At 39.5% G+C, this 26,265-nt stretch overlaps 1 protein-coding gene across 1 annotated transcript in view; it reads left to right on the top strand.

Moving 5' to 3' along the window:
- Nucleotides 1-26,265, top strand: part of LOC127619495 (E3 ubiquitin-protein ligase TRIM47-like) — a 149,305-nt gene that overhangs the window by 30,121 nt on the left and 92,919 nt on the right. Inside the window, exon 3 of the mRNA XM_052092334.1 lies at nt 6,668-6,763. Within this exon, the coding sequence (XP_051948294.1) occupies nt 6,668-6,763 (96 nt within the window). The remainder of the gene's footprint in view (nt 1-6,667; nt 6,764-26,265) is intronic.

The raw sequence follows: 26,265 nt of genomic DNA, 5'->3' as shown, positions 1-26,265 counted from the left end.
CGTTCAACCTCCTTTCTATATTCAGACTCATCATCATCATCTCGGATGAGACCGATGACAGTGGTGTCGTCTGCAAACTTCAGGAGCCTGACAGAGGGGTCCTTGGTGGTGCAGTCATTGGTGTACAGGGAGAAGAGAAGTGGGGAGAGCACACATCCCTGGGGGGCACCAGTGCTGATGGTACAGGTGGTGGAAGTGAATTTTCCCTGCCTCACAAGCTGCTGCCTGTCCATCAGAAAGCTGGTAATCCACTGACAGGTAGAGGTGGGAACAGGGAGTTGGTTTAACTTAGTCCGGAGTATATCTGGTATGATTGTGTTGAAAGCCGAGCTGAAGTCCACAAAAGGATCCTTACGTATGACCCGGTCTGTCCAGATGTTGCAGGATATGATGCAAACCCATGTTGACTGCATCATCCACAGACCTGTTTGCTCGATAAGCAAATTGAAGGGGGTCCAGAAAGGGTCCAGTGATGTCCTTCAGGTGGGCCAACACCAGTCTCTCAAATGACTTCATGACCACAGATGTCAGGGCGACAGGTCTGTAGTCATTAAGTCCTGTGATTTTAGGTTTCTTAGGGACGGGGATAATAACTGAGCGTTTGAAGCAGCATGGGACTTCACACTGCTCCAGTGATCTATTGAAGATCTGAGTGAAGATGGGGGCCAGTTGGTTAGCACAGGAATGAAGGCAAGCTGGTGAGATGCCATCTGGTCCTGGAGCCTTCCTTGTCCTTTGCTTCCGAAAGACACGGCACACATTGTCCTCACAGATCTTGAGTGCAGGTAGTGTAGCAGGAGGGGGGTTGCAGGAGGTGTTAAAGGTTGTGTGAAATGAAGGTCCGAGTTTATGTGGGGTGTGAAATCGGGCCTTTCAAATCTGCAGTAAAACACATTCAGGTCGTCAGCCAGTCGTTGGTCCGCCACAGGGTTGGGGGTAGGAGTCCTGTAATTAGTAAGTTGTTTCAGGCCACTCCACACTGATGCAGGGTCGTTAGCTGAAAACTTGCTTTTCAGCTTCTCAGAGTAGCTTCTTTTAGCCACTCTGATTTCCTTATTCAGTGTGTTCCTGGCCTGATTATACAAGACTCTATCCCCACCCCTGTAAGCCTCCTCTTTGGCATGACGAAGCTGTCTGAGTTTCCCTGTGAACCATGGTTTATCATTGTTGAATGACAAAAATGTCCTAGTAGGGATGCACATATCCTCACAGAAACTGATGTATGATGTAACAGTATCTGTGAGCTCGTCCAGGTCTGTAGCTGCAGCTTCAAAAACACTCCAATCAGTGCAGTAAAAGCAGGCTTGTAGTTCCAGCTCTGCTTCAATAGTCCTTCTCCTTATAGTCCTTACAACTGGCTTTGTTGATTTTAATTTCTGCCTGTAGGTCGGGAGAAGATGAACCAGACAGTGATCAGAGAGACCCAAAGCTGCACGTGGGACAGAGCGATATGCATCCTTTAATGTTGTATAGCAGTGATCCAATATATTCCTGTCTCTGGTGGGGCATGTAATGTGCTGTCTGTATTTTGGCAGTTCGCGTGTGAGATTTGTTTTGTTAAAGTCCCCAAGAATAATAATGACTGAGTCCGGGTATTGTTGTTCTGTGTCTGAGATTTGATCAGCCAGCTGTTGCAGCGCTAAGTTCCCAGACGCGTTAGGAGGAATGTAAACACTCACCAGAATAAACGAAGAAAACCCCCGCGGCGAGTAGAACGGCTTACAGTTAATAAAGAGCGCTTCCAGATTAGGACAGCACATCCTCTTTAGTGTTGTTACATCTGTACACCAACTTTCGTTGATGTAAAAGCCTGTTCCACCGCCTCTCGTTTTCCCCGTTAACTCCGCGATGCGATACGCTCTGTACAGCTGGAAGCCCGGAAGATGTAATGCGCTGTCCGGAATGGCTTCACTCAGCCAGGTTTCAGTGAAGCACAGTGCAGCAGAGTTTGAAAAGTCCTTATTAGTATGTGTGAGGAGATGTAGTTCGTCCGTTTTGTTGGGAAGAGAGCGGAGATTTGCGAGATGAATGCTCGGCAGCGCTGTGCGAACGCCGCGCTGACGGAGTTTAACCAGCGCGCCAGCTTGTCTCCCTCGCCTGCGTCTCGTAGCGCATCTAAACAACACAGCAGCGGCTCCAACTAAAATGTCCAGCAAAACGTCTGAATATTGAAAAACCGGGAAAAGATGATCTGGTATGTGCTGCCCGAATGTTCAGCAGTTCGTCCCTGGTACAACTGATTGGTAAAAGATTGCTAAAGACAGGACAAACTAACAAAAACAACAAAAGAATTGAAGAGCTCCACACCGAGGCGGCCATCTGCGGCGCCATGTTGTATTATGCAGTTAACTGCATAAGCTGATTGACATAGGTGGGCTAGGCATACCCAAGATTGTTTTATTATTATGCATTCGGTCTTAGACTTTTGACTCATTGGTTGCTTCCACCTGAGAGAGCCCCTCACTGGTTTTGCATTGAACAGGAAGTTCTTGCCCCCTATCTCGTCATTGCAAAGCCTTTCTATCAGACTAACCGGAGAAATTAAGTATTGATTCTGTCTGTATGTATATGCTTTGCTTTGCTGTTCTTTGTTTAATATATGAATCAATAAAAACATTTTAATCACAAAAAACCATAAGAGCATCGGGAGTTAGGTACTGGTGACAGGATTTTAGTGACTTTTGTAAAGGGACATAATAAGAATTTGATAAGGAGTAATATAGACATGGGAATCTTTAAATGGAAAAGTCAAGGCTCAGCCCTGGCTGAATAGTAATAACTGTGCTCTTAGGCAGGAGTGCAGGAAGGCTGAGTGAAAGTGGCTTAAAGATATATTACAAGTTTCCTATGAAATTTTGAGAGACTGTTTAAATAAATTTCAAAGAGCAGTTAAATTGGCCAGATCAAGCTATTTTTATAATGTCATTTCAAAGAACTGTCATAATTCTAAAGTACTGTTTTCTAACATTACATTTCTTAATCCAGTTGCCCTTACCTCTATCACATGTAAGCAGTTTTTAAAATATTTTACTGTTAAAATTGCTGGTATACGCTCCCGGATCTTACCTGTTAGTAATGATCCTGTTACCTATTCTTTTCCGCAAAATCTGTTGAGCTGTTTTGTACCTGTGTCCTTGTCTCAACTCAAACACATAATTGCACATATGAAGCCTACTGGTTATTCAGCCTCTTCTTAAAAAAGCAAATCTTGATTCGTCTGATATGAACAGTTTTCGACCGAAAATTTTTTATCCTTTAATGTCAAAAAAATGAGAGAAGACAGTGCTTGCACAATTTAAATGATTTTTTTTAGCTAGCAATAATTTGCTTGATTTAAATTTCAGTCAGGTGTCAGAGCAAAGAGCAGTTAGTCAGGTACGGAGCATTGTACCGAGTCAGCTCTTTTGAGAGTTTTAAATTATATTTTATTAGGTGTGGATTCTGGTAGTCCTGTTGCTCTTCTGCTGCTGGATCTTAGCACCGCTTTTGATACGGTCGATCATGACATTCCCATCGATTGGGTTGGTATTCAGGGGTTAGCCTTGAATTGGGTCTCTTCATATCTCTAGGGTAGAACAATTTCTGTCTGTTTAGCGAACTGTTCTTCATCAGTTCTTCCATTTAACGTGTGGGGTTCCTCGGGGCTCCATCTTGGGACCTGTTTTATTCTCCCTCTACATGCTTCCATTAGGAAAGATCTTTGATAAGCATGGCATACACTACCATCTGTATGCTGATGACTCTCAAATTTACTTTCCAATTAAACATGTGAAGCAACCCTCTTTTGAGTCTCTGTATAAATGCATGGCCGATGTGGAGTGTTGGTTGGCAAACAACTTTCTCCAATTAAACGAGGATAAGTCAGAGTTTATTCTTTTTGGTCAAAGGGGATGTGGGGTAAATTTAGATGGCATCTTGTCATTGCTTCCAGGGAAAAACTTTCCTATGTGAAAAACCTGGGTGTTTGTGGAGACTTTCTCAGGGAGGATATGGGGAAGCAGGTTTCTTCAACTCAGGTAAGAATCTTAATGGAGTAACTTGGGTTTCTTTTACAGGGTCGCCACAACACATCAGCTTCACACTTTCACAACAGTCTTTAGCTTCACAATACTCTTCAGACCCAGGCTCTTTCTCTTCCGGTCTGCTGACAGTGTGGCTCTTTTATGCTGCTCTCCCCGTGCTCACTGTAATTAGGGAGGCATCCGGCAGCCATCTGCATTCCCAGTCTGTGGACCACCTTGAACTTAAATGGCTGAAGAGCCATATACAAATGGGTAATCCGTGCATTGGCGTCTTTCACTGTGCTGTGGAGCCATTGGAGTGCGTCGTGATCCGAACAGAGGGTGATGGCCCATACCAATAAGTAGTATCGGAGAGTGAGGACCGCCCACTTGATGGCAAGACGAGACTTTTTCTACTGTACTTTACTTAGCTTCCCTCAATGAGAGCTCGCGGCTAATGTACAGCACCAGGCACTCCTCCTCCGCCACCACCAGTGAGAGTACGTCCCCCAGCCCTCTGTCTGAAGTGTCCGTCTGTAAAACAAAAGGGAGAGAGAAATCGGGTGAATGTAAAAATGGCCCCCTGCAAAGTGCGGCTTTAACTTGCGGAAACTGCTCTCTCCACTGGACCAGGTCTGGAGCTCCCTTTTTAGTGAGATCAGTCAGCGGGCTGGTGACGTCCAAATAATTTGGTACGAATCTTCAATAATAGCCAGCCAGCCCCAGGAACTGTCTCACCCCCTTTTGCTCTTGGGCCTCAGGCAGGTCGCAATCGCCGCTGTCTTATCAATTTCGGGACGCACCTGCCCATGGCCCAAGTCGAACCCCAGATACAATAACTCCACCTGTCCAATCGCGCACTTCTTTGGGTTTTTGAGTCCCGCTCATCACAGCGATCTCAGAACCGCTCTCAGATGCGGCATAAGCTGAATGCGGTCTGAGGATTCGGTCCATGAGATGCTGAAACGTAACCAGGGCCCCAAACAAACCGAACGGAAGTGTCACAAATTCACGGGAAATTGGTGACAAGGGGATCTGCCAATAACCCTTCCTCAAATCCAATGTTGAATAAAATCGAGCAGTGCATAACCGATGGAGCAACTTATCAACACGAGGCATTGGGTACGTGTCAAATTTACGCATTGACTTTCCTATAATCCACATAGAATCGCACCGACCCGTCGCTCTTAGGCACTAGAACTACTGGGCTGGACCAATCTCTGTAGGATTCCTCTATTAACCCCATATCAAGCATTGCATCTAATTCTTCCAGAAAATTAAATTTTTGTGCTCTGGTAATCGGACATACCATGACCTCCGGCTCGGTCTCTATGCAATGCTGAATGAGGTTTGTACGACCCGGTAGAGATGAGAACACATCCGTAAACTCCTGTTGCAACCAGGTTTCACCCCCATCTGCTGGTTGTGTGGCTGCTTTTATGCCGCTCTCTCAATGCTCACTGGAATTAGAAACAGGTGTTAGGCATAATTTAGGCATAATTTAGCTCAGGTTTAAGTAAGCCCTTACCGCTTTCTCTCTCTCTCTCTCTCCGGATGGGCGCTTGACCACACCCCGCTGTCACACTAATAGACATGAACATCTAGAGTTTTTAACAGAATGCTAAGTTCTTTTTTCTGTTCTTTGTATCAAGAATCGACACATTACATTTTTACTAACGCAAGCTAACAAACGCAAAGACAAATTTATTCTTATTGCAGTCTTGTTCAATGATTGCCAACATCAATTTAACACGTGTCAAAGCCTGCTATCTATACACATGCACAATTTTCCTTCAACCATTGGAATGCCTAATTCCCACTACTTGGTAGTTCCTCGTGGTGGTGCGGTTACTCGCCTCAATTCGGGTGGCAGAGGACAAGTCTCAGTTGCCTCCTCTTCTGAGACAGTCAATCTGCACATCTTATCATGTGTCTCGTTGTGCATGACACCCAGGAGACTCCCAGCATGTGGAGGCTCATGCTACTCTCCGCGAACCACACACAACTTACCACATGCTCCATTTAGAGTGAAAACTACTAATCATGATCACGAGAAGGTTACCCCATGTGACTCTACCCTCCCAAGCAACGGGTCCAATTTGGTTGTATCCAAGGGTGGTAGACGGCGTCAATACTCTCGGAGCCATCCAGGCCCCGAAAAAGTGCATTTGTATTATAAATTAATGTTTTAGTTTCTTGAAATTTTTTTAACAATGAGGTCTATGTAAAAAATAATCAATGAAATATCAAACAAGCAAAACAGGTCATGAAAAGTGGGCTAATATTATTGAGAATTTGATAATAAATGAATTTGAGGTGTGTGCGCGTGGGTGCGCGTTTATTTTTTTCAAAATGAATGAACATGAATGAGGTCTGAGATGCCATTATTATATAACTATATATTTAGAAAGCTCAATGATAAAAATCCAGACTGCATTGCAAACTAATCTAGTCATTTGCGTATGGGTGGAGAAACGGTGTCATTTTTAAATATAATTATTAATATTATATAAAGTTATAATTAATATTTAGTGCTTCTATGAAAGGTTAACATCAATCAAACAAACACTTTTAATAAAACCTCCCAACTCAAAATGATGAACCAACATTTTTTTTTATTATAATTTGAGATTTAAAAATCTCCCATGTTTTCTCTCGACACACAGATATTTCTGGGAAAAACAGAACTGGACATTCAGACCAGTATCGACAGAAGAAGCCTGCAGCTGACTGAGTTGAAGAACAAAATACACACACTGCAGGTATTATAAAACTCAGTCAAACTTTATTGTCAATACACTGTTTGCAGTAGACGGGCAAAATACATGTTTTTAAGTCCTTGTATGTCCTATGATGGCCCTGATGCAATATTCACATAGTGGGGTACAACGAGGCTGAAGGGTAAAAGGCTCCTTTGATTTTATTTTCTCCCAAAACAATAAATGGCAACAAAAACTACCACAGGAATTTCCTAAACACCCGTTTGTCACTACGCACTAAATAATTTCCTGATCCATGAGATCTTGGCATGTGGTGTTTAAAAGTTGATTAAGATCAAATTTTTTATAACTTTTAAAATTTTGCTAATTTATGTAGCTAATGAAAATCTCTAAAATGATCCCATTTGTTTTGAGACAAAATACTTAATCATTTTTAGTTTTGTTCAAGGTCATTGAAGAATGTTGAGCATTCATCATTCACTTTCATAGCATCTTGTTTCACACAGTGAAAGTGAATGTTACTGAGCCTGTTATTAACATCTCCATTATGATATGGCGGCTGTAGAAATGGAAGTTCCACCTTTCTGTTAAAATAGGGGATCACCTTTTTGACAGAGAAATCACCTGCTCGTTTACTCAAAAATGCAATGCCAACATTGTTGACCGATTTTACTGCTCATTTGAAATGTTATTTGATCGTAATCTTGACCAAATGTTTCGGTCTTTCCCCATTGAAGTAGATAGAAGCTGTATTTGTCTGCCACTTGTATCCAAAGAAAATAACTGCCCGGATGCATTGCGAATATGGTCACTGAATAACCTTGCCAGTGTCATAAATTTAAAGGAATGTTCTGGATTCAATACAAGTTAAGCTCAATGGACAGCATTTGTGTAATAATGTTGATTACCACAAAAATTTGTTTAGACTCGTCCCTCCTTTTATTTAAAAAAGCAAACATCTGGGTTTCAGTGACACTTACAATGGAAGTGAATGTAGGCCAATTTTTGGAGGGTTTAAATGCAGAAATGTGAAGCGTATAATTGTATAAAAACACTTGCAGTAATTCTTCTGTTAAAACTTGTGTATTATTTGATCTGTAAAGTTGTTTAAATTGTTATTTTTATAGTCATTTTAGGGTTTGATGACATTGCATTGTCATAGTAAAAACATTTTTAATTTGGCACAGAAAAGTTAGTATGATATTTTATCACACTAAAATCATTTTTACACACATCACAACGTGGCCCTCTGTGCAATTTTGAACTTTTGGGATTTTATTTAAATGAATTGTGTTTTTATATGTTTAGAAACAACAACACAACCAATTCCCCTTAAAATCAATCAGTTGGCAATTAAAACTAGATTAAAAAGTTTGAGTACAAACTTTAAGTTGGCTTGTGAAAGTTTGGACCTGAAAGTTTGAAGAAGTTTAAAGTAGTTTGAAGTTTAAATTAGTTTCAAGTAGTTTCTATTTTAAAGTAGTTTATAGTTTAAAGTAGTTTATAGTTTAAAGTAGTTTGAAGTTTATATTAGTTTAAATTAGTTTAAAGTAGCTTATAGTTTAAAGTAGCTTATAGTTTAAAGTAGCTTATAGTTTAAAGTAGCTTATAGTTTAAAGTAGTTTGAAGTTTAAATTAGTTTAAATTAAAGTAGTATATAGTTTAAAGTAGTTTGAAGTTTAAAGAAGTTTGAATTTTATATTAGTTTAAAGTAGTTTATAGTTTAAAGTAGTTTATAGTTTAAAGTAGTTTAAAGTTTAAATTAGTTTGTAGTTTAAAGTAGTTTCAAGTTTAACTTAGTTGCTAGATAGATAGATAGATGGATAGACACGTTTTTAGCATGTTTTAGCACTTTGCTAGGCGATGCTAGCATGTGTTAGCATGATGCTAGCGCATTTTTAGCATGTTTTAGCACTCCGCTAGGCGATGCTAGCATGTGTTAGCATGATGCTAGCACGTTTTTTGCATGTTTTAGCACTTCGCTAGGCGATGCTAGCATGTGTTAGCATGCTGCTAGCACGTTTTTAGCATTTTTTAGCATTTCGCTAGGCGATGCTAGCACGTTTTAGCATGTTTTAGCACTTCGCTAGGCGATGCTAACATGTGTTAGCATGATGCTAGCACGTTTTTAGCATGTTTTAGCACTTCGCTAGGCAATGCTAGCATGTGTTAGCATGATGCTAGCACTTTTTTAGCATGTTTTAGCACTTCGCTAGGCGATGCTAGCATGTGTTATCATGAAGCTAGCACGTTTTTAGCATGCTTTAGGTGTGGCTATGAAGATTTTAGGTCATTACTTTTTGGCTGCTTGATAAAATAAATCCTCTGAGGGAGAGAGAGAGGGAGAGATGCAGGGCTGACAGGCCCTTTTTGTCTGTGTGTGTAGGGTACACTACCAGTGTAGTCTGATTCCAAAACAAATGACTCTTATGAGCCGGTTCTTTTGAATCTACAGTGTGAAACATACAGTGTGACCAGTGTAGTCTGATTCCCAAATTAATGACTCTTATGAGCCGGTTCTTTTGAATCTACATTGTGAAACATACAGTGTGACCAGTGTAGTCTGATTCCCAAATTAATGACTCTTATGAGCCAGTTCTTTTGAATCTACAGTGTGAAACATACAGTGTGACCAGTGTAGTCTGATTCCCAAATTAATGACTCTAATGAGCCAGTTCTTTTGAATCTACAATGTGAAACGTACAGTGTGACCAGTGTAGTCTGATTCCCAAATTAATGACTCTAATGAGCCGGTTCTTTTGAATCTACAGTGTGAAACATACAGTGTGACCAGTGTAGTCTGATTACAACATTAATGACTCTAATGAGCTGGTTCTTTTGAATCTACAGTGTGAAACATACAGTGTGACCAGTGTAGCCTGATTCCCAAATTAATGACTCTGATGAGCCAGTTCTTTTGAATCTACAGTGTGAAACATACAGTGTGACCAGTGTAGTCTGATTCCCAAATTAATGACTCTAATGAGCCGGTTCTTTTGAATCTACAGTGTGAATCATACAGTGTGACCAGTGTAGTCTGATTCCCAAATTAATGACTCTAATGAGCCAGTTCTTTTGAATCCACAGTGTGAAACATACAGTGTGACCAGTGTACTCTGATTCCCAAACAAATTACTCTAATGAGCCGGTTCTTTTGAATCTTCTGTGTGAAACATACAGTGTGAGCAGTGTAGTCTGATTACAACATTAATGACTCTGAGCCAATTCTTTTGAATCTACAGTGTGAAACATACAGTGTGACCAGTGTAATCTGATTACAACATTAATGACTCTAATGAGCCGGTTCTTTTGAATCTACAGTGTGAAACATACAGTGTGACCAGTGTAATCTGATTACAACATTAATGACTCTAATGAGCCAGTTCTTTTGAATCTAAAATGTGAAACATACAGTGTGACCAGTGTAGTCTGATTCCCAAATTAATGACTCTTATGAGCCGGTTCTTTTGAATCTACAGTGTGAAACATACAGTGTGACCAGTGTAGTCTGATTCCCAAATTAATGACTCTTATGAGCTGGTTCTTTTGAATCTACAGTGTGAAACTTAGTGTGACCAGTTTAGTCTGATTCCCAAATGAATGACTCTAATGAGCCAGTTCTACAGTGTAGTGTTAAAAAAGTTTAACTTAGTTGCTAGATAGATAGATAGATAGACACTCAGATAGATATTTACCCTTAGATATATAGAGAGATAGATGTAGATAGATAGATATTTACCGTCAGATAGATAGATAGAGAGAGAGAGAGAGAGAGATTTTTATATAATTATGGTCATAAATAAATCAACCCAGAAGTCTGTACGATTTTCTGGTGCAGAAATATTTGATTTGTTACTCTGTTGCTAGGGTAAGCCCATGTGGTTGCTATGCAGTTACCAAGGTAATACAATACATGGCTCCTTTCAATCCTGATTGAAATAAATCAACCCAGAAGTCTCTATGATTTTCTGGTGCAGAGATATGTGATTTGTTACTCGGTTGCTAGGGTAACCCCATTTGGTTGCTAGGCAGTTACCATAGTGATACTAATGAAATGTCCTTGCCATCCTGATTGAAATAAGTCAATCCGGAAGTCTCTACGTTTTTCTGATGCAGAGATATGTAATTTGTTACTCGGTTGCTAGGGTAACCCCATCTGGTTGTTAGGCAGTCACCATAGTGATACTTATCAAGTCTTCTTGACATCCTGATTGAAATAAACCAACCCAGAAGTCTCTACGATTTTCTGGTCCAGATATATATGATTTGTTACTCGGTTGCTAGGGTAACCCAATGTGGTTGCTAGGCAGTTACCATAGTGATACTTATCAAGTCTCCTTGACATCCTGATTGAAATAAATCAACCCAGAAGTGTCTACGATTATCTGGTGCAGAGATATGTGATTTGTTACTCGGTTGCTAGGGTAACCCCATCTGGTTGCTAGGCAGTTACCATAGTGATACTAATCAAGTCTTCTTGCCATCCTGATTGAAATAAGTCAATCCGGAAGTCTCTACGTTTTTCTGATGCAGAGATATGTGATTTGTTACTCGGTTGCTAAGGTAACCCCATGTGGTTGCTAGGCAGTTACCATAGTGATACTTATCAAGTCTCCTTGCCATCCTGATTGAAATAAATCAACCCAGAAGTCTCTCTGATTTTCTGGTGCAGAGATATGTGATTTGTTACTCGGTTGCTAGGGTAACCCCATGTGGTTGCTAGGCAGTTACCATAGTGATACTTATCAAGTCTCCTTGCCATCCTGATTGAAATAAATGAACCCAGAAGTCTCTCTGATTTTCTGGTGCAGAGATATAGTTATTGCTAAGCGGTTGCTAGAGTACTCTGTTTAGTTGCTAGGGAGTGGCTTGACCAGCTGCCAATCATGAAACTCCAAAGGCTGCTTGTCAGTATGAATGATATAAACCAACTCCCATGCCTCTGTGACATTCAGAATGGAAGATATCCCTCTATGGATTTTGGTTGTTAAGGTGCTTCGACAATGGTTGCTAGGGAGGGGCTAGGAAGTGTTGAGGTGATTCATGATTGGCTGTTTGCTGCCCGAGTCAAACGAGACCACCCTTGTGTTTCTATGACACTTCTATCCGGAGATATCCCTTTGATATCTTTCATTAGAAGTCTATAGGAGTTGTTGCTAAGGTGCTTTAAATTGTTGCTAGGGCGTGGCTTGATAGCTTCACAATGATCCCGAGAGACTGATTGGTCGTCTGAGTAAAATGAGCCCGCCCCTTGTCTCTATGACACTGTGATCCAGAGCTATGTTCAATACAAAATCACTATGCAATGAGGGAGAGAGAGGGAGAGATGCAGGGCTGACAGGCCCTTTTTGTCTTTGTGTGTTCCCAAATTAATGACTCTAATGAGCCGGTTCTTTTGACTCTACAGTGTGAAACATACAGTGTGACCAGTGTAGTCTGATTCCCAAATTAATGACTCTAATGAGCCGGTTCTTTTGAATCTACAGTGTGAAACATACAGTGTGACCAGTGTAGTCTGATTCCCAAATGAATGACTCTAATGATCCAGTTCTTTTGAATCTACAGTGTGAAACACACAGTGTGACCAGTTTAGTCTGATTCCCAAATGAATGACTCTAATGATCCAGTTCTTTTGAATCTACAGTGTGAAACATACAGTGTGACCAGTGTAGTCTGATTCCCAAATTAATGACTCTAATGAGCCAGTTCTTTTGAATCTACAATGTGAAACATACAGTGTGACCAGTTTAGTCTGATTCCCAAATGAATGACTCTAATGAGCCAGTTCTTTTGAATCTACAATGTGAAACATACAGTGTGACCAGTGTACTCTGATTCCCAAATGAATGACTCTAATGAGCCAGTTCTTTTGAATCTACAGTGTGAAACATATAGTGTGACCAGTGTAGTCTGATTCCCAAATTAATGACTCTAATGAGCCAGTTCTACAGTGTAGTGTTAAAAAAGTTTAACTTAGTTGCTAGATAGATAGATAGATAGATAGATAGATAGATAGATATTTACCCATAGATAGATAGATAGATAGATAGATAGATAGATATTGACCCTCAGATAGATGCTAGCACGTTTTTAGCATGTTTTAGCGTGTGGCTAGGAAGATTTTAGGTCATTACTTTTTGGCTGCTTGATAAAAGAAATCCTCTGAGGGAGAGAGAGAGGGAGAGATGCAGGGCTGACAGGCCCTTTTTGTCTGTGTGTGTGAAAATGTCAGTTGGAATTTGAATTTCTGAACATTCCACAATGTTAAGTCAATGGGAGTTTTTTCGAGTTTGATCATCATTTTAGGAAAACCGTAAGTCCGATCAGTTAGAAAAGATATAGCACACTATTCGGATTAGTCTGAAGGTCTGTGCCGAGTTTGGTGCCTGTAGCTTAAAAGCTCTAGGAGGAGTTAGTCTTGGTAATTTTAGTCTCAGAATAATAATAATAACTAGAAAAAGTTAGTTGAGACAAACTTTAAGTTGGCTTGTGAAAGTTTGGACCAGAAAGTTTGAAGTTTAAAGTAGTTTGAAGTTTAAAGTAGTTTATAGTTTAAATTAGTTTAAAGTTTAAATTAGTCTAAAGTTTAAATTAGTTTGAATTTTAAAGTAGTTTGAAGTTTAAAGTAGTTTATAGTTTAAATTAGTTTAAAGTTTAAATTAGTCTAAAGTTTAAATTAGTTTGAATTTTAAAGTAGTTTGTAGTTTAAAGTAGTTAAAAGTTTAACTTAGTTGCTAGATAGATAGATAGATAGATAGATAGATAGACAGACACTCAGATAGATAGATAGATAGATATTTACCCTCAGATAGATAGATAGATATAGATAGATAGATATTTACCCTCAGATAGATAGATAGATAGATAGCTAGATATTGACCCTCAAATAGATAGATAGATAGATAGATAGATAGATATTGACCCTCAAATAGATAGATAGATAGATATTGACCCTCAGATAGATAGATAGATAGATAGACAGACAGATAGATGCTAGCACGTTTTTAGCATTTTTTAGTACTTCGCTAGGTGATGCTAGCATGTGTTAGCATGATGATAGCATGTTTTTAGCATGATTTAACACTTCGCTAGGCGATGCTAACATGTGTTAGCATGATGCTACGTTGTTTTTAGCATGTTTTGGCACTTCGCTAGGCGATGCTAACATGTGTTAGCATGATGCTACGTTGTTTTTAGCATGTTTTAGCACTTCGCTAGGCGATGCTAGCATGTGTTAGCATGATGCTAGCACGTTTTTAGCATTTTTTAGCACTTCGCTAGGCGATGCTAGCATGTGTTAGCATGATGCTTAGACGCTTTTAGCATGTTTTAGCACTTCGCTAGGCGATGCTAGCATGTGTTAGCATGATGCTAATGACGTTTTTAGCATGTTTTAGCGCTCGCTAGGCGATGCTAGCATGTGTTAGCATGATGTTAGCACGTTTTTAGCATGTTTTAAGACTTCGCTAGGCGATGCTTAGCATGTGTTAACATGATGCTAAGCACGCTTTTAGCATTTTTAGCACTTCGCTAGGCGATGCTAGCATGTGTTAGCATGATGCTAGCACGTTTTAGCATGTTTTAACACTTCGCTAGGCGATGCTAGCATGTGTTAGCATGATGCTTGCTGCGTTTTTAGCATTTTTAGCACTCGGCTAGGCGATGCTTGCACGTTTTAGCATGTTTTAACACTCGCTAGGCGATCTTAGCATGTGTTAGCATGATGCTATGCACGTTTTTAGCATGTTTTAGCACTTCGCTAGGCGATGCTAGCATGTGTTAACATGATGCTTAGCATGTTTTTAGCATTTTTAGCACTTCGCTAGGCGATGCTTAGCACGTTTTAGCATGTTTTAGCCCTTCGCTAGGCGATGCTAGCTTGTGTTAGCATGATGCTAGCACGTTTTTAGCATGTTTTAGCACTCCGCTAGGCGATTTTAGCATGATGCTAGCACATTTTTAGCTTGTTTTAACACTTAGCTAGTCAATGCTAGCATGTGTTAGCATGATGCTTAGCATGTTTTTAGCATGCTTTAGCGTGTGGCTATGAAGATTTTAGGTCATTACTTTTTGGCTGCTTGATAAATAAATCCTCTGAGGGAGAGAGAGGGAGAGATGCAGGGCTGACAGGCCCTTTTTGTCTGTGTGTGTGAAAATGTCAGTTGGGATTTAAATTTCTGAACATTCCGCAATGTTAAGTCAATGGGAGTTTTTCCGAGTTTGATCGTCATTTTTAGGAAAACCGTAAGTCCGATCAGTTAGAAAAGATATAGCAACTTCGAGTCAGAACAGTTTGAGTGTCTGAGCCGAGTTTGGAGTATGTGGAGTTAAAGCTCTAGGAGGAGTTAGATATAGAAATTTCACCGCTAAGAAGAATAAGCGGAATAATAATAAGTTTAAGTAGGATTTCAGTAAGTTGGCTCTTACAAGCCAACTTAATAATAATAATAATAATAATAAGTTTAAATAGGATTTCAGTAAGTTGGCTCTCACAAGCCAACTTAATAATAATAACGAGACAAACTTTAAGTTGGCTTGTGAAAGTTTGGACCAGAAAGTTTGAAGAAGTTTAAAGTAGTTTGAAGTTTAAAGTAGTTTATAGTTTAAATTAGTTTGTAGTTTAAATTAGTTTGAAGTATAAATTAGTTTGTAGTTTAAATTAGTTTGTAGTTTAAATTAGTTTGAAGTTTAAATTAGTTTAAATTAGTTTAAAGTAGTTTATAGTTTAAATTAGTTTAGTTTAAATTAGTTTAGTTTAACTTAGTTGCTAGATAGATAGATAGATAGATAGATAGATAGATAGATAGATAGATAGATAGATAGATAGACAGACACTCAGATAGATAGAGAGATAGATAGATAGATATTTACCCTCAGATAGATAGATAGATAGACAGACACTCAGATAGATAGAGAGATAGATAGATAGATATTTACCCTCAGATAGATAGATAGATCGATAGATAGATAGACATTGACCCTCAGATAGATAGATAGACAACAGACAGACAGAGAGACAGATAGATAGATAGATAGATATTGACCCTCAGATAGATAGATAGATGATTGATTGATTGATTGATCCTTGCTACCCTGAGTCCCATGAACAAAGCCAGAAGTCTTTATGTTGTTCTGTTGCAGAGATATGTGATTTGTTACTCGGTTGCTAGGGTAACCCCATATGGTTGCTAGGCAGTTACCATAGTGATATTAATCAAGTCTTCTTGCCATCCTGATTGAAATAAGTCAATCCGGAAGTCTCTACGTTTTTCTGATGCAGAGATATGTGATTTGTTACTCGGTTGCTAAGGTAACCCCATGTGGTTGCTAGGCAGTTACCATAGTGATACTTATCAAGTCTCCTTGCCATCCTGATTGAAATAAATCAACCCAGAAGTCTCTCTGATTTTCTGTTGCAGAGATATGTGATTTGTTACTCGGTTGCTAGGGTAACCCCATCTGGTTGTTAGGCAGTCACCATAGTGATACTTATCAAGTGTTCTTGACATCCTGATTGAAATAAACCAACCCAGAAGTCTCTATGATTTTCTGGTCCAGAGATATGTGATTTGATACTCGGTTGCTAGGGTAACCCAATGTGGTTGCTAGGCAGTTACCATAGTGATACTTATCAAGTCTCCTTGACATCCTGATTGAAATAAATCAACCCAGAAGTCTCTATGATTTTCTGGTGCATAGATATGTGATTTGTTACTCGGTTGCTAGGGTAACCCCATCTGGTTGCTAGGCAGTTACCATAGTGATACTAATGAAGTGTCCTTGCCATCCTGATTGAAATAAGTCAATCCGGAAGTCTCTACGTTTTTCTGATGCAGAGATATGTGATTTGTTACTCGGTTGCTAAGGTAACCCCATGTGGTTGCTAGGTAGTTACCATAGTGATACTTATCAAGTCTCCTTGCCATCCTGATTGAAATAAATCAACCCAGAAGTCTCTCTGATTTTCTGGTGCAGAGATATGTGATTTGTTACTCGGTTGCTAGGGTAACCCCATCTGGTTGTTAGGCAGTCACCATAGTGATACTTATCAAGTGTTCTTGACATCCTGATTGAAATAAACCAACCCAGAAGTCTCTACGATTTTCTGGTCCAGAGATATGTGATTTGTTACTCGGTTGCTAGGGTAACCCAATGTGGTTGCTAGGCAGTTACCATAGTGATATTTATCAAGTCTCCTTGACATCCTGATTGAAATAAATCAACCCAGAAGTCTCTACGATTATCTGGTGCAGAGATATGTGATTTGTTACTTGGTTGCTAGGGTAACCACATCTGGTTGCTAGGCAGTTACCATAGTGATACTAATGAAGTCTCTTTGCCATCCTGATTGAAATAAGTCAATCCGGAAGTCTCTACGTTTTTCTGATGCAGAGATATGTGATTTGTTACTCGGTTGCTAAGGTAACCCCATGTGGTTGCTAGGCAGTTACCATAGTGATACTTATCAAGTCTCCTTGCCATCCTGATTGAAATAAATCAACCCAGAAGTCTCTCTGATTTTCTGGTGCAGAGATATGTGATTTGTTACTCGGTTGCTAGGGTAACCCCATGTGGTTGCTAGGCAGTTACCATAGTGATACTTATCAAGTCTCCTTGCCATCCTGATTGAAATAAATGAACCCAGAAGTCTCTCTGATTTTCTGGTGCAGAGATATAGTTATTGCTAAACGGTTGCAAGGGTACTCTGTTTAGTTGCTAGGGAGTGGCTTGACCATTGCCAATCATGAAACTCCAAAGGCTGCTTGTCAGTATGAATGATATAAACCAACTCCCATGCCTCTGTGACATTCAGAATGGAAGATATCCCTCTATGGATTTTGGTTGTTAAGGTGCTCGACAATGGTTGCTAGGGAGGGGCTAGGAAGTGTTGAGGTGATTCATGATTGGCTGTTTGCTGCCCCGAGTCAAACGAGACCACCCTTGTGTTTCTATGACACTTCTATCCGGAGATATCCCTTTGATATCTTTCATTAGAAGTCTATGGGAGTTGTTGCTAAGGTGCTTTAAATTGTTGCTAGGGCGTGGCTTGATAGCTTCACAATGATTCCGAGAGACTGATTGGTCGTCTGAGTAAAATGAGCCCGCCCCTTGTCTCTATGACACTGTGATCCAGAGCTATGTTCAATACAAAATCCAGGGCTGACAGGCCCTTTTTGTCTGTGTGTGTTCCCAAATTAATGACTCTAATGAGCGGTTCTTTTGACTCTACAGTGTGAAACATACAGTGTGACCAGTGTAGTCTGATTCCCAAATTAATGACTCTAATGATCCAGTTCTTTTGACTCTACAATGTGAAACATACAGTGTGACCAGTGTAGTCTGATTCCCAAATTAATGACTCTAATGATCCAGTTCTTTTGACTCTACAATGTGAAACATACAGTGTGACCAGTGTAGTCTGATTCCCAAATTAATGACTCTAATGATCCAGTTCTTTTGACTCTACAATGTGAAACATACAGTGTGACCAGTGTAGTCTGATTCCCAAATTAATGACTCTAATGAGCCGGTTCTTTTGACTCTACAGTGTGAAACATACAGTGTGACCAGTGTAGTCTGATTCCCAAATTAATGACTCTAATGATCCAGTTCTTTTGACTCTACAATGTGAAACATACAGTGTGACCAGTGTAGTCTGATTCCCAAATTAATGACTCTAATGATCCAATTCTTTTGACTCTACAATGTGAAACATACAGTGTGACCAGTGTAGTCTGATTCCCAAATTAATGACTCTAATGAGCCAGTTCTTTTGAATCTACAATGTGAAACATACAGTGTGACCAGTTTAGTCTGATTCCCAAATGAATGACTCTAATGAGCCAGTTCTTTTGAATCTACAATGTGAAACATACAGTGTGACCAGTTTAGTCTGATTCCCAAATGAATGACTCTAATGAGCCAGTTCTTTTGAATCTACAGTGTGAAACATACATTGTGACCAGTGTAGTCTGATTCCCAAATGAATGACTCTAATGAGCCAGTTCTTTTGAATCTACAGTGTGAAACATACAGTGTGACCAGTGTAGTCTGATTCCCAAATGAATGACTCTAATGAGCCAGTTCTACAGTGTAGTGTTAAAAAGTTTAACTTAGTTGCTAGATAGATAGATAGATAGATAGATAGATAGATAGATAGATAGATATTTACCCTTAGATATATAGAGAGATAGATATAGATAGATAGAGAGAGAGATAGATATTTACCCTCAGATAGATAGATAGATAGATAGATAGATAGATAGATAGATAGATATTGACCCTCAGATAGATGCTAGCACGTTTTTAGCATGTTTTAGCGTGTGGCTAGGAAGATTTTAGGTCATTACTTTTTGGCTGCTTGATAAAAGAAATCCTCTGAGGGAGAGAGAGAGAGATGCAGGGCTGACAGGCCCTTTTTGTCTGTGTGTGTGAAAATGTCAGTTGGAATTTGAATTTCTGAACATTCCGCAATGTTAAGTCAATGGGAGTTTTTTCGAGTTTGATCGTCATTTTTAGGAAAACCGTAAGTCCGATCAGTTAGAAAAGATATAGCAACTTCGAGTCAGAACAGTTTGAGTGTCTGTGCCGAGTTTGGAGTATGTGGAGTTAAAGCTCTAGGAGGAGATAGATATAGAAATTTCACCGCTAAGAAGAATCGGAATAATAATAAGTTTAAGTAGGATTTCAGTAAGTTGGCTCTCACAAGCCAACTTAATAATAATAATAAGTTTAAATAGGATTTCAGTAAGTTGGCTCTCACAAGCCAACTTAATAATAATAATAATAATAATAATAATAAGTTTAAATAGGATTTCAGTAAGTTGGCTCTCACAAGCCAACTTAATAACTAGAAAAAGTTCGTCGAGACAAACTTTAAGTTGGCTTGTGAAAGTTTGGACCAGAAAGTTTGAATTTTAAAGTAGTTTGAAGATTAAATTAGTTCAAAGTTTAAATTAGTTTGAATTTTAAAGTAGTTTATTGTTTAAAGTAGTTTGAAGTTTAAAGTAGTTTGAAGTTTAAAGTAGTTTATAGTTTAAATGAGTTTAAAGTTTAAATTAGTTTAAAGTTTAAAGTAGTTTGTAGTTTAAAGTAGTTAAGTTTAACTTAGTTGCTAGATAGATAGATAGATAGACACTCAGATAGATAGATAGAGAGATAGGTAGATAGATATTTACCCTCAGATAGATAGATAGATATAGATAGACAAATATTTACCCTCAGATATATAGATAGATAGACAGACAGATAGATGCTAGCACGTTTTTAACATTTTTTAATACTTCGCTAGGTGATGCTAGCATGTGTTAGCATGATGCTAGCACGTTTTAGCATCTTTTAGCACTTCGCTTGGCGATGCTAGCATGTGTTAGCATGATGCTAGCACGTTTTTAGCATGTTTATCACTCCGCTAGGCGATGCTAGCATGTGTTAGCATGATGCTAGCACGATTTTAGCATGTTTTAGCGCCTGGCTAGGCGTCTGCTAGCATGTGTTAGCATGATGCTAACACGTTTTTAGCATGTTTTAGCGCTCGGCTAGGCGATGCTAGCATGTGTTAGCATGATGGTATGACGTTTTAGCATGTTTTAGCGCTCAGCTAGGCGATGCTTAGCATGTGTTAGCATGATCTTAGCACGATTTTAGCATGTTTTAGCGCTCGGCTAGGCGATGCTTAGCATGTGTTAGCATGATGGTATGACGTTTTTAGCATGTTTTAGCACTTCACTAGGCGATGCTTAGCATGTGTTAGCATGATGATAACACGTTTTAGCATGTTTTAGCGCCGGCTAGGCGATGCTAGCATGTGTTAGCATGATCTTAGCACATTTTTAGCATTTTTAGCGCTCGCTAAGCATGCTTTTTAGCACTTCGTTAGCATTTTTTAGCACTTCGGCTAGGCGATGTTAGCATGTGTTAGCATGATGCTTAGCACGTTTTTAGCATGTTTTAGCACTCGCTAGGCGATGCTTAGCATGTGTTAGCATGATGCTTGCTGCGTTTTTAGCATTTTTAGCGCCGGCTAGGCGATGCTAGCATGTGTTAGCATGATGCTTAGCACGTTTTAGCATGTTTTAACACTCGGCTAGGCGATGCTAGCATGTGTTAGCATGATGCTTGCTGCGTTTTAGCATTTTTAGCGCTCGCTAGGCGATGCTTAGCATGTGTTAGCATGATGCTTAGCATGTTTTTAGCATGTTTTAGCGCTCGCTAGGCGATGCTAGCATGTGTTAACATGATGCTATGCGCGTTTTAGCATGTTTTAGCGCTCGGCTAGGCGATGCTAGCATGTGTTAGCATGATGCTTATCACGCTTTTAGCATTTTTTAGCACTTTGCTAGGCGATGCTAGCATGTGTTAGCATGATGCTAGCACATTTTAGCATGTTTTAGCGCTCGCTAGTCAATGCTAGCATGTGTTAGCATGATGCTATGCACGTTTTTAGCATGTTTTAGCGACCTGCTAGGCGATGCTAGCATGTGTTAGCATGATCGTTATCACGTTTTTAGCATTTTTAGCACTTTGCTAGGCGATGCTAGCATGTGTTAGCATGATGCTAGCACATTTTTAGCATGTTTTAGCACCTGGCTAGTCAATGCTAGCATGTGTTAGCATGATGCTTAGCACGTTTTAGCATGTTTTAGCGTGTGGCTAGGAAGATTTTAGGTCATTACTTTTTGGCTGCTTGATAAAGAAATCCTCTGAGGGAGAGAGAGGGAGAGATGCAGGGCTGACAGGCCCTTTTTGTGTGTGTGTGTGAAAATGTCAGTTGGAATTTGAATTTCTGAACATTCCGCAATGTTAAGTCAATGGGAGTTTTTCTGAGTTTGATCGTCATTTTTAGGAAAACCGTAAGTCCGATCAGTTAGAAAAGATATAGCACACTATTCGGGATTAGTCTGAAGGTCTGTGCGAGTTTGGTGCCTGTAGCTTAAAAGCTCTAGGAGGAGTTAGATATAGAAATTTCAGAGTAAGAAGAATAATAATAACTAGAAAAAGTTCGATCGAGACAAACTTTAAGTTGGCTTGTGAAAGTTTGGACCAGAAAGTTTGAAGAAGTTTAAAGTAGTTTGAAGTTTAAATTTGTTTAGTAGTTTAGTAGTTTAAAGTAGTTTAAGTTTAAGTTAGTTTAGATTTAGATTAGTATAGAGTATGACATTCAGATAGATAGATAGATAGATAAATAGATAGAGATTTACCCTCAGATAGATAGATGATAGATAGATAGATATTTACCCTCAGATAGATAGATAGATAGATAAAGAGAGATAGATATTTACCCTCAGATAGATAGATAGATAGATATTGACCCTCAGATAGATAGATAGACAGACAGATAGATGCTAGCACGTTTTAGCATTTTTAGCACTTGAAGGCTGATGCTAGCACGTTTCTAGCATGTTTTAGCACTTAGCTAGGCGATGCTAGCATGTGTTAGCATGATGCTAGCACGTTTTTAGCATGTTTTAGCACTTAGCTAGGCGATGCTAGCATGTGTTAGCATGATGCTAGCACGTTTTTAGCATTTTTAGCACTCGGCTAGGCGATGCTAGCATGTGTTAGCATGATGCTAGCACGTTTTTAGCATTTTTAGCGCTCAGCTAGGCGATGCTTAGCATGTGTTAGCATGATGCTAGCAAGTTTTTAGCATTTTTAACACTTCGGCTAGGCGATGCTAGCATGTGTTAGCATGATGCTATGCACGTTTTTAGCATGTTTTAGCGCTCGCTAGGCGATGCTAGCATGTGTTAGCATGATGCTTAGCACGTTTTAGCATGTTTTAACACTCGGCTAGGCGATGCTTAGCATGTGTTAGCATGATGCTATGTACGTTTTTAGCATGTTTTAGCACTTTGCTAGGCGATGCTTAGCATGTGTTAGCATGATGCTTAGCGCGTTTTACCATGTTTTAGCGCCTGCTAGGCGATGCTAGCATGTGTTAGCATGATCTTAGCTGCGTTTTAGCATGTTTTAGCGCTCGGCTAGGCGATGTTAGCATGTGTTAGCATGATGCTATGCACGTTTTAGCATGTTTTAGCGCTCGGCTAGGTGATGCTAGCATGTGTTAGCATGATGCTAGCACGTTTTTAGCATGTTTTAGCACTTCGCTAGGCGATGTTAGCATGTGTTAGCATGATGCTTGCTGCGTTTTAGCATGTTTTAGCACTTCGGCTAGGCGATGCTATGACGCTTTTAGCATGTTTTAGCACTTCGCTAGGCGATTTTAGCATGATGCTAGCACATTTTTAGCTTGTTTTAGCGCTCAGCTAGTCAATGCTTAGCATGTGTTAGCATGATGCTAGCACGTTTTTAGCATGTTTTAGCGTGTGGCTATGAAGATTTTAGGTCATTACTTTTTGGCTGCTTGATAAAAGAAATCCTCTGAGGAGAGAGAGGGAGAGATGCAGGGCTGACAGGCCCTTTTTGTCTGTGTGTGTGAAAATGTCAGTTGGAATTTGAATTTCTGAACATTCCGCAATGTTAAGTCAATGGGAGTTTTTCCGAGTTTGATCGTCATTTTTAGGAAAACCGTAAGTCCGATCAGTTAGAAAAGATATAGCACACTATTAGGGATTAGTCTGAAGGTCTGTGCGAGTTTGGTGCCTGTAGCTTAAAAGCTCTAGGAGGAGTAAGCGTATAGAAATTTCTGAGTAAGAAGAATAATAATAACTAGAAAAAAAGTTAGATGAGACAAACTTTAAGTTGGCTTGTGAAAGTTTGGACCAGAAAGTTTGAAGAAGTTTAAAGTAGTTTGAAGTTTAAAGTAGTTTGAAGTTTAAAGTAGTTTGAAGTTTAAATTAGTTTGTAGTTTAAATTAGTTTGAAGTATAAATTAGTTTGAAGTTTAAATTAGTTTAAATTAGTTTATAGTTTAAAGTAGTTTATAGTTTAAATTAGTTTAAATTAGTTTAAAGTAGTTTAAAGTTTAACTTAGTTGCTAGATAGATAGATAGATAGACAGACACTCAGATAGATAGAGATAGATAGATAGATAGATATTTACCCTCAGATAGATAGATAGATCGATAGATAGACATTGACCCTCAGATAGATAGATAGACAACAGACAGACAGAGAGACAGATAGATAGATAGATAGATAGATAGATAGATAGATAGATAGATATTGACCCTCAGATAGATAGATTGATTGATTGATTGATCCTTGCTACCCTGAGTCCCATGAACAAAGCCAGAAGTCTTTATGTTGTTCTGTTGCAGAGATATGTGATTTGTTAATCGGTTGCTAGGGTAACCCCATATGGTTGCTAGGCAGTTACCATAGTGATACTTATCAAGTCTTCTTGCCATCCTGATTGAAATAAATCAACCCAGAAGTCTCTACGATTTTCTGGTCCAGAGATATGTGATTTGTTACTCGGTTGCTAAGGTAACCCCATGTGGTTGCTAGGCAGTTACCATAGTGATACTTATCAAGTCTCCTTGCCATCCTGATTGAAATAAATCAACCCAGAAGTCTCTCTGATTTTCTGGTGCAGAGATATGTGATTTGTTACTCGGTTGCTAGGGTAACCCCATCTGGTTGTTAGGCAGTCACCATAGTGATACTTATCAAGTCTTCTTGACATCCTGATTGAAATAAACCAACCCAGAAGTCTCTACGATTTTCTGGTCCAGAGATATGTGATTTGTTACTCGGTTGCTAGGGTAACCCAATGTGGTTGCTAGGCAGTTACCATAGTGATACTTGTCAAGTCTCCTTGACATCCTGATTGAAATAAATCAACCCAGAAGTCTCTACGATTATCTGGTGCAGAGATATGTGATTTGTTACTCGGTTGCTAGGGTAACCCCATCTGGTTGCTAGGCAGTTACCATAGTGATAATAATGAAGTCTCCTTGCCATCCTGATTGAAATAAGTCAATCCGGAAGTCTCTACGTTTTTCTGATGCAGAGATATGTGATTTGTTACTCGGTTGCTAAGGTAACCCCATGTGGTTGCTAGGCAGTTACCATAGTGATACTTATCAAGTCTCCTTGCCATCCTGATTGAAATAAATCAACCCAGAAGTCTCTCTGATTTTCTGGTGCAGAGATATGTGATTTGTTACTTGCGGTTGCTAGGGTAACCCCATGTGGTTGCTAGGCAGTTACCATAGTGATACTTATCAAGTCTCCTTGCCATCCTGATTGAAATAAATGAACCCAGAAGTCTCTCTGATTTTCTGGTGCAGAGATATAGTTATTGCTAAGCGGTTGATAGGGTACTCTGTTTAGTTGCTAGGGAGTGGCTTGACAGCTGCCAATCATGAAACTCCAAAGGCTGCTTGTCAGTATGAATGATATAAACCAACTCCCATGCCTCTGTGGCATTCAGAATGGAAGATATCCCTCTATGGATTTTGGTTATTAAGGTGCTCGACAATGGTTGCTAGGGAGGGGCTAGGAAGTGTTGAGGTGATTCATGATTGGCTGTTTGCTGCCCGAGTCAAGCGAGACCACCCTTGTGTTTCTATGACACTTCTATCCGGAGATATCCCTTTGATATCTTTCATTAGAAGTCTATGGGAGTTGTTGCTAAGGTGCTTTAAATTGTTGCTAGGGCGTGGCTTGATAGCTTCACAATGATCGAGAGACTGATTGGTCGTCTGAGTAAAATGAGCCCGCCCCTTGTCTCTATGACACTGTGATCCAGAGCTATGTTCAATACAAAATCCCTATGCAATGAGGGAGAGAGAGGAGAGATGCAGGGCTGACAGGCCCTTTTTGTCTGTGTGTGTTCCCAAATTAATGACTCTAATGAGCGGTTCTTTTGAATCTACAGTGTGAAACATACAGTGTGACCAGTGTAGTCTGATTCCCAAATGAATGACTCTAATGATCCAGTTCTTTTGAATCTACAGTGTGAAACATACAGTGTGACCAGTTTAGTCTGATTCCCAAATGAATGACTCTAATGAGCCAGTTCTTTTGAATCTACAGTGTGAAACATACAGTGTGACCAGTGTAGTCTGATTCCCAAATTAATGACTCTAATGAGCCAGTTCTTTTGAATCTACAATGTGAAACATACATTGTGACCAGTGTAGTCTGATTCCCAAATGAATGACTCTAATGAGCCAGTTCTTTTGAATCTACAGTGTGAAACATACAGTGTGACCAGTGTAGTCTGATTCCCAAATGAATGACTCTAATGAGCCAGTTCTACAGTGTAGTTTTAAAAAGTTTAACTTAGTTGCTAGATAGATAGATAGATATTTACCCTTAGATATATAGAGAGATAGATAGATATAGATAGAGAGAGAGAGATAGATATTTACCCTCAGATAGATAGATAGATAGATAGATGGTAGATAGATATTGACCCTCAGATAGATGCTAGCACGTTTTTAGCATGTTTTAGCGTGTGGCTAGGAAGATTTTAGGTCATTACTTTTTGGCTGCTTGATAAAAGAAATCCTCTGAGGGAGAGAGAGGGAGAGATGCAGGGCTGACAGGCCCTTTTTGTCTGTGTGTGTGAAAATGTCAGTTGGAATTTGAATTTCTGAACATTCCGCAATGTTAAGTCAATGGGAGTTTTTT

This window comes from Xyrauchen texanus, chromosome 26 (genome assembly GCF_025860055.1).
Source record: "Xyrauchen texanus isolate HMW12.3.18 chromosome 26, RBS_HiC_50CHRs, whole genome shotgun sequence".
NCBI lineage: Eukaryota > Metazoa > Chordata > Actinopteri > Cypriniformes > Catostomidae > Xyrauchen > Xyrauchen texanus.
Note: the sequence above shows the minus strand (reverse complement) of the source record. Positions and strands in the feature narration are given on the sequence as shown.